Genomic DNA, 12,439 nt, shown 5'->3' with positions numbered 1-12,439 from the left:
CATATACTGCTCATGCAGTTTTTGTACTAGCGTGTGGTGTTGAGTTCCATTTCCCCCCTCCCCTCTGAGTATCAAAAAAAAAAAAATATATATATATATATATATATAAATAATGTGCATGTGCCTTTAACTAATTTTCCATCCAATTTTAAAATATTACAGCAAACTTGCACATGTTTAGTTAGCTACAATGAGCACATGAGACGTGAAATACATTCATTAGGTTTGTCTTGCCTTGTTCCATGTCACTCCCCTCTGCCATATCACCATGCCATGTCAACATTCTAGGCTCCCTAGTTGGCATCTAATCCTTGAGCTTTCCTACCTGCTTTATTATTTTTGTTAAATTCTATATTTTTGGTCCTCAACTTCATGCCTCTTGGGTTTTTTTTAAAGAGAGGGGGTAGGACACATCTGATTTGACCACCCTTGGCCCCATTGCCATTCCTAGTTGGCATCTGATCCTTGAGGTTTCCTACTTGCTTAGAGCATTCTCATTAAGAATACTAAATGTTATAAATGCTAAATTTTAACATTAAATTTGTAAAAGGCACGAAAAAGCAAGCTACAACAAACATGTCATTCTTAAAAAAAATAGCAACTGAGCTACAGTGAGCTTTCATCTTTGAAAGCCCACCGTAGCTCCAGTCTTAAAAAATTATTATTATTTTAATGCTTGTGGTGGAAAAGGTGGTTTGTGTAGTTGTTTTTTATTATTTTAATGAGTAGTTTATATTATTCTAAACGAAATGGTAAAAAAATAGAACTTTTGATGTTGGGTGTATTGTAAAATGAGTTGTTAAAATTGATAAAGTGACTTTTTGAGATGTTAACTACTAAAATTTTTAAAAGCTTTGATGGGAATGCTCTTATTTTTGTTAAATTCTATATTATGTCCTTAACCTTTGACATTTATTTAGTTCATATACTTTATAAATCTTTTTTTAAAATATCCTTTATTTTTTTTATAGGAAAATATCATTTATTAGCATCTAATAGATGGAAAATTCAGACATGATAAAAAAAAAAAAAAAAAATCATATTATGTTATATGCTCCACATCATCAAAGTGACTTTGGTTCCATGAATTTCATTTTCTATGTCAACACTTTTTAACCATCACATGACAATAAAGACTTTTTTTGAAACATTCTAAAGTAGAAGAATTATTTTGAAGCTAAGGTCAAAGGTCATATATTGATGAGGAAATATATAATTTGGACACGGCTTAAGCCATATAATTTAACCTATTACTATTTAAGAACATTAATTCTATTATAAAATATTAAAAACTAAAAATTCCTATCGACCTTACCATCTCTAGGTTATAACTTACAAGGATATTTTAAAAAATGTACGTGACTTTAGACTAGGGATGGCAATTTTGCACCGCCCCTCCTTATTTCGTCATGCGTGGGTTTTCTCCGTCTTGCAAAGGTGGTGGGATGGGGATGAAACGAGATTTTAACCCCGCACCACAGGGCGGGGTGGGGATGAGTTTAAACTTTTTAGACCCACCCTGCCCCATCCCATCCCCGCCTCGCGTTGCGTTGATAAGGGTTAAATTGTAAATTTTTTATACCTCAAAACCCTAATATTTAAACAAACATATCATTAGCTTATTTTATTCTACCCAATATGGCTCTCTACCTCTTTTTTTTTTTTTTTTTTTTTTTTTTTTTTCTCTAACAATGTTAGAAATAAGGTACCAATTTTAACATTTTCTTTTGTCTTTATTAGAAACAAATTAATATATTATTGAATCATTGATTTTGTATTATGAGATTTTTGTTTTTGTTGTGATATTGTCTTGTTAAATATTTTGATAATATTATTCAAATTTTGCTAGAAACTAGTTTGATTTGATGGGATAAATTTATTTATAATTTCAAGTATATTTTTATTAAAGAAATAAGTCTTATTAAAAAAAATTGTAATAATTGTAAACAAATTAATAAGAAGTAGAATTTTACAGGATGAGACGGAGCTTCGCATGGCCCTAAAGGGCAAAAATAGGGCAAGAAAATTTTTCCCGTCATGCAGGGCTAGACAAGAGTAGGGCAAGACAAAACTATATAAGACGGGGGCGAAGATCATACCCTTCAAACCCATCCCACCCCATTGTCATCTCTAATCCAAACCTCACATTGTTTCAATTTAACCCTCCTCATTACAAACATCTTCATTCCACCTTTATTTTCTACTAAAATTTCCATTAGATTATAACTTTTGGGTAAACTACGTATTTGGTCTTTATCATTTACACCTATTTCAATTTGGTCCATAAGTTTCCAATTATGTCAATTTAGCCCCTAACTTTTTAGCATCGTGTCAATTTAGTCTCTACCGTTATCTTTTAGATGAAAATTGCTGACGTGACTAATGACCAAAATAAAAAATTAATTTCCATTGATGTGGTAATAAAATTTTTTTTTTATTTTTTTTTATTTTGACCATTTGTCACGTCAGTAATTTCCATCTAAGAGATAATAACATGAACTAAATTGACACAACACTAAAAAGTTAGAAACCAATTAACACAATTGAAAAGTTAAAAACCAAATTGAAATATGATATATAATGTAAATGATAAGGATTAAATATGTAGTTTACCCATAATTTTATAAAACCTATTGTTAATGCGACCCCAAAATAAAATTCCTGATTCCGTCCTTGATTAAGATATAATTGATCACCTATAAGGAGACATCAGACGATCACAAAGAACGCCTACTTAAAGTAGAACAAACTCATTTCTATTTTCATCCAAAGCTGTCAAGACATAGATAAGTACATTATATACTAGCCCAGAATCCTCTGTTGCTCCCATACATCAGCATTTAAGGGAGACAAACTCACAGTGCAACATTTGTAACTACATAATTCAACTTCATTTCTATCTTTAACTCCAACATAAGTTCCTTTTTCTTCAGCTATAAGTAATTTCCTTTCAAGAGATGGGTTGCAATCCCTTTTTCTCCTGTAGTCAAAACCACGATTGCTTTTATAGACAAACCATCGGGTTAAAATATCTAATTTAAAAGATGATTAATTTCCAGTTCCAATGTTTTACTTTATACCCCCTATGTCAGTGAAGGGTGTTTCTTTTTCATTCCACACCTCAAGCATATAAAATCTACCACTGCAAGGAGCGAACTCTTCGGAGGACACGTGGTGGCCTTCGATTCTCCACAACTGGTATAACTTTTTCCATGATCTGCAAGGGGAAAAAAAAAAAATAGTCAACTGTGAAGTTATTTACTATACCCTTATTGTTCCTGATCTGGTCTGAACACCAAATCCTCTCTAACGTGTTTCAGAACTGTACAAACACTGATGCTCAAAGTTAAATCATGAACCGGTGAAGTCTCATACAGTAAAAATTGAGTTGATCAGTATCCTTAAATTGAGTTACTATAACAATCCTCCCAAATTAACCTAGCACACCCTTCACAAAAATGACCTTCCCAGGATTAAATGTTCTAGGGAAACCTATAGGGATGTTCCCCAAAAAGGCTTAAAATGCAACTAGCATCATAGTAGTTAACTATATTGCTTACTGCATATTCTATTTGGACAAAGTTTGCCTACAAACTAGCAAGGGCTACAAACTCCCACTAAAAAATTAATATGACTACATATTTTGAAAATGTAACCATTGGATTGCATGTTCTTTATGTTTTTAAAATGTATGTAAAATTTCATTCAAATCGGATATTATTTACTCTTCGATCCATAAACTTATATTTTATGCCTAATTTAAGACTACAAAAACTTGAGATGTAAATATTTGATTGATGACACAGCTATTTATTTATTTTTGATCTTTTTGAAATTTTGCAAGTATAAAGAATATTATAATAAGAAAATGCAATCTAATGGTGGATTTGTCAAAATTCACACATTTAATAAAAATATATATGATGGGAGTTTTCAGCCATTGCCCCAAACTTTGTTCATTCTATTTTACTTCATCTCATTCATTTTATATTCATGACTTGGATTTTTTAATCCTTTAGAATCCTAGAATTAAACCTATATTCTTTTTCTTTTTTATATTGATAATCTAATAACTTTTTTTTTCTTTGATAATATCTCACTTTTCTCAATCAAAACTTTTGACAAGACCTTTTGGCTTCCGAAGTTATAAAATTCATTGTGTGCTACAAATCATGTAGACAAGAGGTTTGCTCAAAGTTTTCTAATTAGTACAAAACAAAGTTGTATCTTTCTCAACACCTCTTACCCCCAAAACTATTTTCTATTTCTAATGGACCCAACACTAATGACTAATCCATTTACTCATTAACATCTCTGTTCACAATAATGACCCAGACGTTTTTGTTATTTAGTAAATTCAAGCATATAAAGGTCATAATATTTCTCAATGACTGCACTACATATTATCTTTAAATTGAGTTTGAGAAGGTGTGACATGGTAGGTAGATGAGTCGTCTTTAAGAAGGTGTGAGTTAAAAGGTTAGAACTGTCTTTCTCTAAAGTTCTACATTAGTAGGTGATGTTAACACTTATAACATCATTAAATTCCATGAAAATTAACCAAATTGGTTAACGAATCTAAGTACAAGGGAGCCAAGCATTAAAAACCAAACAATAGCGTATCTCAGTATTTTAAGGCATACCAGAAGAGTAACCTGTCAAAAAAAAAAAAAAAAAGGCATACCAGAAGAGTGATAATTGTCATTACCCCAAATGAAACTCCTCTCATTCTACTAACTAGAGTTGAGACAACATCATAAAACATTTGATGGTATTCAAATCTCTATTAAATATTCAAAGCAGATTCTTAGGAAAATTATAGTCCTAACATTTCTAAAATTGCTCACTGTCATGAGGTATGCTAACCATGCCAGACTATGCCACCTTAATAGTAGGGTTATGTTAAATAGTAATTACTAACACTAAATAAAAATAAAATTGAGTAGGTATTAAAAGCCAAAGAGAAGGAAAATGAAGCATTCTTAATCATAACTTCAGTTGCAATTAAATTTAAATACAATGAATCTTTTGAGCAACCAAGCGTACTAAATGTCGTTACCACCAGAATATGAAATGAAGTTTAGCATAATACAACCAAAAACGCAATATAAACAACTTTTATGAATAGAAACATGAGGGAAAAAAAAAATGCAAAATCAGAAGAGACCAAACCTAATACACAACCTATCAAAAGAAATTCTATAAGAAACTATGTGCAAAATTGGTTCAAATTACCTGAATTGGACATTTACTTCAGTGGCAAATCTTAATAAGTCATCTGTATGATATAAATTCTAATATCTTACCTTTAAGTATATGTTTGGATTGGGCTTATTTCCTGCGCGTTTGCATTTTCAGCATTTTCCTTTTTTCTTTTTTTTTTTTTTTTTTTTTATGACATGCTCATTTCACGTGAAGTCTGTCAGTGGGTCCTGTGCACTGTGCACGGGACCCACCACCTCTTTGACCAGCAAGCATTTTACGTGGGAATTGATCTGTTAGTGGGTCCCGTGAACAGACCTCTTTTTTCAGCAATTTTTTCATTAAAAATGGGTCTCACAGCACTATTAACACATTTAAAAATTATTTTGTTTCAGTGTTTTTAGTTTTCAGTTTTCAGCAAAATAAACTGTATCTAAACGGACCCTAAAACTATTTTCAGTGAATTTACTTCGAAAAATTAAAAAAATGTAAGATGTTTGCTTTGAGTCTTTTTAATAAAAATAGACATTTGAAGAAAAATTCACAAAGAAAGAAGAAGTTTTATTTAAAAAATGTTTTAAAAAAAATGAAAATGAAGCAATACTTGATCATAACTATACACGAATAAATTTAAATGCAATGAATCTTTTGAGCAACCACATGTACATAATGTCATTACCACCAGAATATGAAACGAAGTTTAACATAAATACAACCAAAACAGCAACATAAACAACCTTGCAAACAAATAGAAACATGAGGAAAAATAATGCAGAGTCAGAAGGGACCAGACCTAAAACAACCTATCAAAAGAAATTATATGCAAAAATCACTTCAAACTGCACTGAAGACTACCTGTGCCAGATACTTGCTTTGTGTCTTTTTCATTTAAAAAAAAAGGTTTGAACAATTCACGAAGAAGAAATTTTATCTAAAAAATGTTTTGAAAAAAGGAACCACCATGCAATACCCATGGTAAAATGCAACATTTATCACCGGTTCTATTAGAATTAGAGACAACTTCTACACTAATTCATAAAAGAAATGAGAAGTTCTACTTTGAGAAAAAATTAATAAAAAGAATTAATTAGACAAAATATGTTCTCGCAGTAACTCCTCTGCAATAATAATGGAAAATGCGTTGCATGCATCATGTTTTGAAACATCACATCAACAAATGCAAGAATGGAAAGAGAAAAAAAATTCATTGGATACTAAATGGCATAGAATTGACAGTTGCTGCGATAATTACATAACAATACTATTTGGACTCCATGAACAAAAGATGGTAACAAACAGATTTTGTCTATCTGATTTGCAAGCACATGAATTTAAAAAAATGCTCTTAAAACTCAACAGTCAGCCACAATTTATACAGTTACTTTTTTTTAGATCAATTTATATTGTTATAAAACCCATGAAATTTACAGTTTTCTTTTTTTTTTTTTGGAGAATGATGAAATTTACAGTTCAACGATAATATATGCAAAATTTATTAATGGAATTAATTATGCTTTGGTAACACCTTTCCTTACATGTATAACCAGATTTTTCCATTTAAGCAATCTAACCAACTACTAGCCAATTAAAAAATAAAATAAAAACCCCACACAGCATGGGTTATACAAGGCTAGTGAATCATAAAATCTAAGTTTATTTCCTTTTCAAATAGCAAAACTTCACAAGGTTATTTCCTTTTTCAGTATTTTAATGATATTATCCAATTTCTCAAAGTAAAAAGAGGAATTCTCAACACCTAATTTCCAAACTCCAACATAAACATTTAACAGGAAAATGTAAATATAAATAACAAAAGAAGAGGTTTTCAGTTTCAAATGCTTTTTTCCCTCAAATCAATCACCATCTAAATCTACAATAACTTCCTTTTGATAAAAATGCGCAAAATAATCAAATGCAAACATGTGCTATATTTATAAAAGAATACCAACGTAAAAAGAAGAGGCAGCACCTGCTTAAACCTTTCCTTAGTCTTCTCAGCCTGCAAAAGAAAAGGAAAATATATTTAATAGCAGAGACAATTATTATTATTATTTATTTTTTAAGGAATTCCTACCAAACTACATGACACAGCATAAGAATTAAAGGGAATAAACTTGATGGCATCAGAAAAAGGGAATGAACATGGAATCAGAACCAAAGTTGTTATAGATTACAAATACTTGATGCTGTAGCGAAGCTGAATTGGATTTGATCATAGCTAATCAATTCTCAAGCAGCACCAAATTCCATAACAGAAAAATGAAATATCACCTTGCTAGCATGGATATGACAATTTTATAGAACCTAGGGATAATGCCATCCATCACCATGTAACTAAAGCCTAGTTCACTCACACCACATGGATCCTCGGCTAAAATGTTGATGTTATTCTTAAAATGTTTCTCCCACAGTAATAGCTTACTAGCATCAGGGGCATCTATGTAGTGCGAGAATAATACAAACCCTAAAAGAAAAGCATGCTAATTGCAAACTACATTAGGTGGAAATCCAAGTTCAAAGTTGAGCATATAACTTGCAGCATGGTTTGAACCAGCAACTAATAATTAAATCTAAATAACTTTTCCTAAAGATAGGGAAAAAAAAAAAATTCAACATGCTTCTCAGTTTAACAAAGCACAATATATACACATCTATGATACATATCCTAATTCCTGCAAGACTCAATTTATTCACATATAACAAAGGAAACAGGCGTAAGATGTCCGCAGGCTTGATTTCTAAAACGAGTTGCCATCTTCTTCCATACTAAATTGTACAGAGTCACTGATATTAATTTTTAGGATTATTAATTACAGATGCACTGAATTAAGAAGCCTAGCATTGAAAAGAAGATGATTAAAAACGTAAACATTTACATTTGCTAAAGAAATAGAGAGGTCAAACAGAATTGAATATTGCAGAGAGCAAGTCCCAAGTAATTGGAATGCACGGCCTTTTGTTTTGTCTAGTTGCTGTTGTTGTTGGGTATACCAACATCAAAAAACACGTTTGCTCAAGAATGTCTATGTCTCCAACAAAAGAGTGTAAACCAACAAGAGAATAATTTTGTATAAATCCAAAAAAAAAAAAAAAGCAGCAGTAGTAGTACCTTGTCTTTAAGAAGCAAACCATTCTCCTCTTCTAGTCTAACAGCTAGTGATTCTAATTCATTTTGGTATGCCTATTATAATAAATAATTACATAAGGCAAATGAAAATTTTAGAAATGAAAAATTGGAAACCTAATTAATAATAATAATAATAATAATGGTACCTGCTTCCTCTCCCTGGACCTTGCGGCTGATTCACGGTTCTTGATCATGCGGCGTTGCCTCTGCTGTGCAGCCCTATCCAAGGGCTCCAAGACGCGAGGCCTCTTACCGACTCTGGCTGAACCATGATTATTATTATTATTAGGGAAGGCGAGAATGGAAGCACCACCAAGGTGCTCCTCCTTCATCATCTTCACATCTTCTTCGTCTTGGTCTTGGTCTTGGTCTTGTACCGCCCCGGCCTTGACTAAAAAGTCCTCCAGAGTCATCATTTCGTCGTCGTCGTGTTGTTCCTGCTTGCAGACCTTGCGCTCGCCGGAGACGATCTCGCGCCAGACCTCATCGACGGTTTTAGAAATGGGAACGGGATTAGGGGTTTCGATAAGGGTGATTTGGGCGTCGAGGAGGAGGGAAGAGTCTGTGGTGGTGGTGGTGGTGGTTTGATCGAGCGATTTGGCAGGGGACGATGACGATAAAGAAGAAGAAGAAGAAGAGCGTGGTGTAGGTAGATCCGATTTTCTCGTCATCACCTTCGACGACGCCATGCCTTGCCTAATTTCTTTGTTTCTAACAAAATAATAATAATAATAAATAAATATAAATAAAAAGCTAAAAGGGGTCCGTCGTCCTCCTTCTTCGTTTCATTTCATTAGTGTCTCAGTAGGTAGTGAAGTTAGAGTGAGTGTGAAGAGTGTTTTTTTATAATTTAAAAAAGGTTTCTTCTTCTTGTTGTGTTAATACAAGGGCAAGGAGGGGGGGTTTGAATCAATAATTGGTGAATGTTTGTCTGCTTCTTTTTTCTTTTCTTCTGTTTTTTTAGATTCGTTGGGATCCCAGAGAGAGAGAATATATACATGAAACCGGGGGTTTGGGTGGAGAGCCGGTTGAACGATTATTTGGGGTTTGTTTCGTTCTTTTGTTTTTTTTTTTTTTTTTTTGATAAGTTGTTTCGTTCTTTTGTTGTTATTATTATTATTATTTCCTTTTGTTATTATTGTTAGGTGATTTTTGAGATACAAATTTTTCGGCTTTAATTTCATTAGCCCACTTATAAAAATATCCATATAAGTCCATAAATTATTTTGAATCCACATAAATATTTCTCACATATTATTCAAATATTCTCTATGTTATTGGGCTCTTACAAATATTCTATATATAAGCCTCATAAATTATCTTGGGCTCTTTCCCACATATTATCCACGTGCTATTCAACTTAGGTTTTTACAAAAATACCCATCATATTACTTCCAAAATTGGGCCACAAAATTATACTATCTCCACAAAAACCCAAAAACATTTACCTTGCGGAAAAATCCAAAAAACCCAACAAAACCCCCTCTAAAGTCCATTGCTACATGACACCTCTAAAACTCGTTGCTACAAGGCATCTCTAAAGCCCGTTACAACAAAGCACTCTAAAAGCCCGTTACGATACGGCATCTCTAAAGCTCGTTACGATACTGCACCTCTAAAACCCATTGCTATACGGCACCTCTAAAATCCGTTAAGACATGGCACTCTAAAAGCCCGTTACGATACAACTCCTTTAAAGCCCGTTGCTACACGGCACCTCTAAGCCCATTATTACACGGCACTCTAAAAGCCCATTACGATACGACACCTCTAAAGACCGTTACGACACGACACTCTAAAAACCCGTTACGATATGGCACCTCTAAAACTCGTTGTTACATGGCATTTTTACGAAGTCCGTTGCTACACAGAAATATTTTTACAAAATCCTACAAAGCTCAAATGCTATTTTGGCACCTATTTTACAAAACCCAAATACTAATTTGGCACTTATTTTACAAAACCCAAATACTAATCTGTCATTATTTTACAAAGCCCAAATACTGAGTTGGCACTTATTTTACAAAGCTCAAATATTATTTTTTGGCAACTACTCATAAAGCCCAATAATACTTTGGCACCTATTTACAAAAGGCCAAATATTATTTTGGCAAAAACTATTACATCATGCTCAAAAGCCCAAAACAATTTCTTGGCAAGAACATATCTTCATATACTAAAGTCCCTAACTCATGGGAAATATAAATTATTCATGGGACCTATGCTTGTTTTTCCATAATGAACTAACTACAAAAGCCCATGTATATTACCCATGGCAAAACCATTCATTTTTGTAGGGATGACTAAGCCCAAAAATGCTCAAAGCCCAGCTGAGTTAGCCCAGCTCATATACAAATCTCAGCAGCTAAAGCTCACGTGAGTTGTCTAGTCAAACTTTAACACAACCTAATAGCTGGAGCCCATTACCATCAGTTCCAGCATGTCCAATCAGATCAGAAGAGGGACACGTGTCCAGCAGGGGTTAAACCCTTCCTTGCCAAGCTGAATTCCATCATTTCTCATGTGACATAAAGTTGAGGTGACATAACACAAAGTTGGGAAGCTTCAGCCAGCTGTATCTCCTTCCTTCCCCAACCCATTTGGTCAAGGGCCAAGGGCAGCCAGAACCAGGCCATGAAAGCTTCTGGAACAACATGAAATCAGTTCATTATCATGCCAAAAACATGTACTTTCTGGTTCATGGACCAAGCACATGAACCTAAATGGGGAAAACTTAGGGAAATGTGGTTTGGAGGGCACCAAAAGGGATCCCAACAGAGTTCTCAGCATAGGGCTCCAAGATTGATACCTAACTTGGGGTGATACAATCTGCCTTAAGGAACTCTAATTCTAACAACAGCAAAATCAAGATCATTAGCCTAATACATGCTTTAATCCCATTAGCTAAGGCCAAATCAGCATTTAATGCTAGGGCAGAATCCCTGCTGTTATTACCTAAAACAACAAGAACATCCTAAAGCTGAGCTTACTACTTTTGGCCAAAATCCTAGGAACAATTCTCTAAGGATTTTCTAAAGATTAAGGAAGATTTAGCAGAGATTATTTGCTAATTACCCCCTCAAACTCAACTATAAATGGAACTCGCCACTAATCCTTCAAGGGGGACCCATATACACTAAGTGACACACTGATAGAAAGAGTTCTTCTTTAAATTCTCTGTCTAAACCTTCTCTAAGCTCTGGCAAAGTTCTGAGTTCTTAGTTTCAAGCTTAGAAACTAAGTTCACCAGCTCCTAGCTCATAAATACACCTCATACTTCTACCTATAAACACTCATCTATCCCCGGCAGAAAGCCCCAACAGCTTTACTACACACACTCTCTCTCATTACTCATACTACCTGAAATGTCCCTCATTACTCATTACTCACTACTTATACTACATTCATGAGCATGTCCTGGCACCATAATGATCTTGCTACGCAAGCTGGGATCTTTCTCTCTTCTTTCATCTCACACTAAGTTTTTCTCATTGTTTGTTATAATGGAGCCCATAATATTCATTTACTCATTCACTATTGAATGTTATAATGTAATTGTCACTATAGAATTTTTTTTCCTCATATTATTGTGTTAGAAGACTCTTCTCCAGAGCCAATGGATGATGAGTTTGAAAATGTGGATACTTTCCTTAATATCTGAAATAGCTAACAGCTAGAGGTTTATTCTGTTCTGTTTTACTTTACCGCTGGGACATTTTACTGCTAGGCTATTTTTCTGTAGAAATATTTTATCGTTGGACTATTTTCTGCAAAAACATTTTACTGTTGGGCTATTTCTTACAATATGCTTTTTAATCATGCTGACATGTCTGCTGTAGGAATTGTTTATAGGCTATTCTTGTCAGTCTCAACCTAAGCCCAAGGCATAAAATAAAGTGTGTTCTTTGGATTTTCACCAATAACCTTTAGGTCGTGCCTCGAGCCCATCGTCGAGTTTTGGTTTAGGCCCCCAACCCAATACAAATCTTATTTGTCGGAAGCAAAAACTTTTTCACCCTCGATAGTGATCAAGTGACTCAAATTTTTTTCTTTTTTCTTTTTGAGAGAAATGATAGATAGAAGTGGCTTAATTTCAAACTTCTAATTTAT

General features: G+C 33.5%; 1 protein-coding gene across 2 annotated transcripts; it reads right to left on the bottom strand.

The window, feature by feature from the left end:
* Window positions 1-2,734: 2,734 nt before the first annotated feature.
* On the bottom strand, window positions 2,735-9,339 carry LOC126713622 (G-box-binding factor 4-like). Of its 2 annotated transcripts, none has more exons than XM_050413425.1 (4): window positions 8,476-9,339; window positions 8,312-8,383; window positions 7,152-7,201; window positions 2,735-3,217 (listed from the first exon to the last, which is right to left on the bottom strand). In XM_050413425.1, the coding sequence occupies exons 1-4, from the start codon at window positions 9,016-9,018 to the stop codon at window positions 3,070-3,072; spliced, it is 813 nt and encodes a 270-aa protein (XP_050269382.1). In that variant the 5' UTR covers window positions 9,019-9,339; the 3' UTR covers window positions 2,735-3,069. The 2 variants fall into 2 exon arrangements, with proteins under 2 accessions (XP_050269382.1, XP_050269383.1); XM_050413426.1 differs by having other exon boundaries at window positions 7,172-7,201; window positions 8,476-9,336.
* Window positions 9,340-12,439: the final 3,100 nt, after the last annotated feature.

This window comes from Quercus robur, chromosome 2 (genome assembly GCF_932294415.1).
Source record: "Quercus robur chromosome 2, dhQueRobu3.1, whole genome shotgun sequence".
NCBI classification, from domain to species: Eukaryota; Viridiplantae; Streptophyta; class Magnoliopsida; order Fagales; family Fagaceae; genus Quercus; species Quercus robur.
This window is presented reverse-complemented; position numbering and strand designations above follow the sequence as displayed.

What these genes read in the sequence shown, in the direction of transcription:
- LOC126713622 (XM_050413425.1), bottom strand. Translation starts at nt 9,018, where the DNA reads ATGGCGTCGTCGAAGGTGATGACGAGAAAATCGGATCTACCTACACCA. An exon ending in GTTTGCTTCTTAAAGACAAG is followed by an intron (nt 7,202 to 8,311) that starts GTACTACTACTG and finishes TTTCTTTTGCAG; the next exon opens with GCTGAGAAGACTAAGGAAAG. An exon ending in GTGCTGCCTCTTCTTTTTAC is followed by an intron (nt 3,218 to 7,151) that starts GTTGGTATTCTT and finishes TTCCCCTTGCAG; the next exon opens with ATCATGGAAAAAGTTATACC.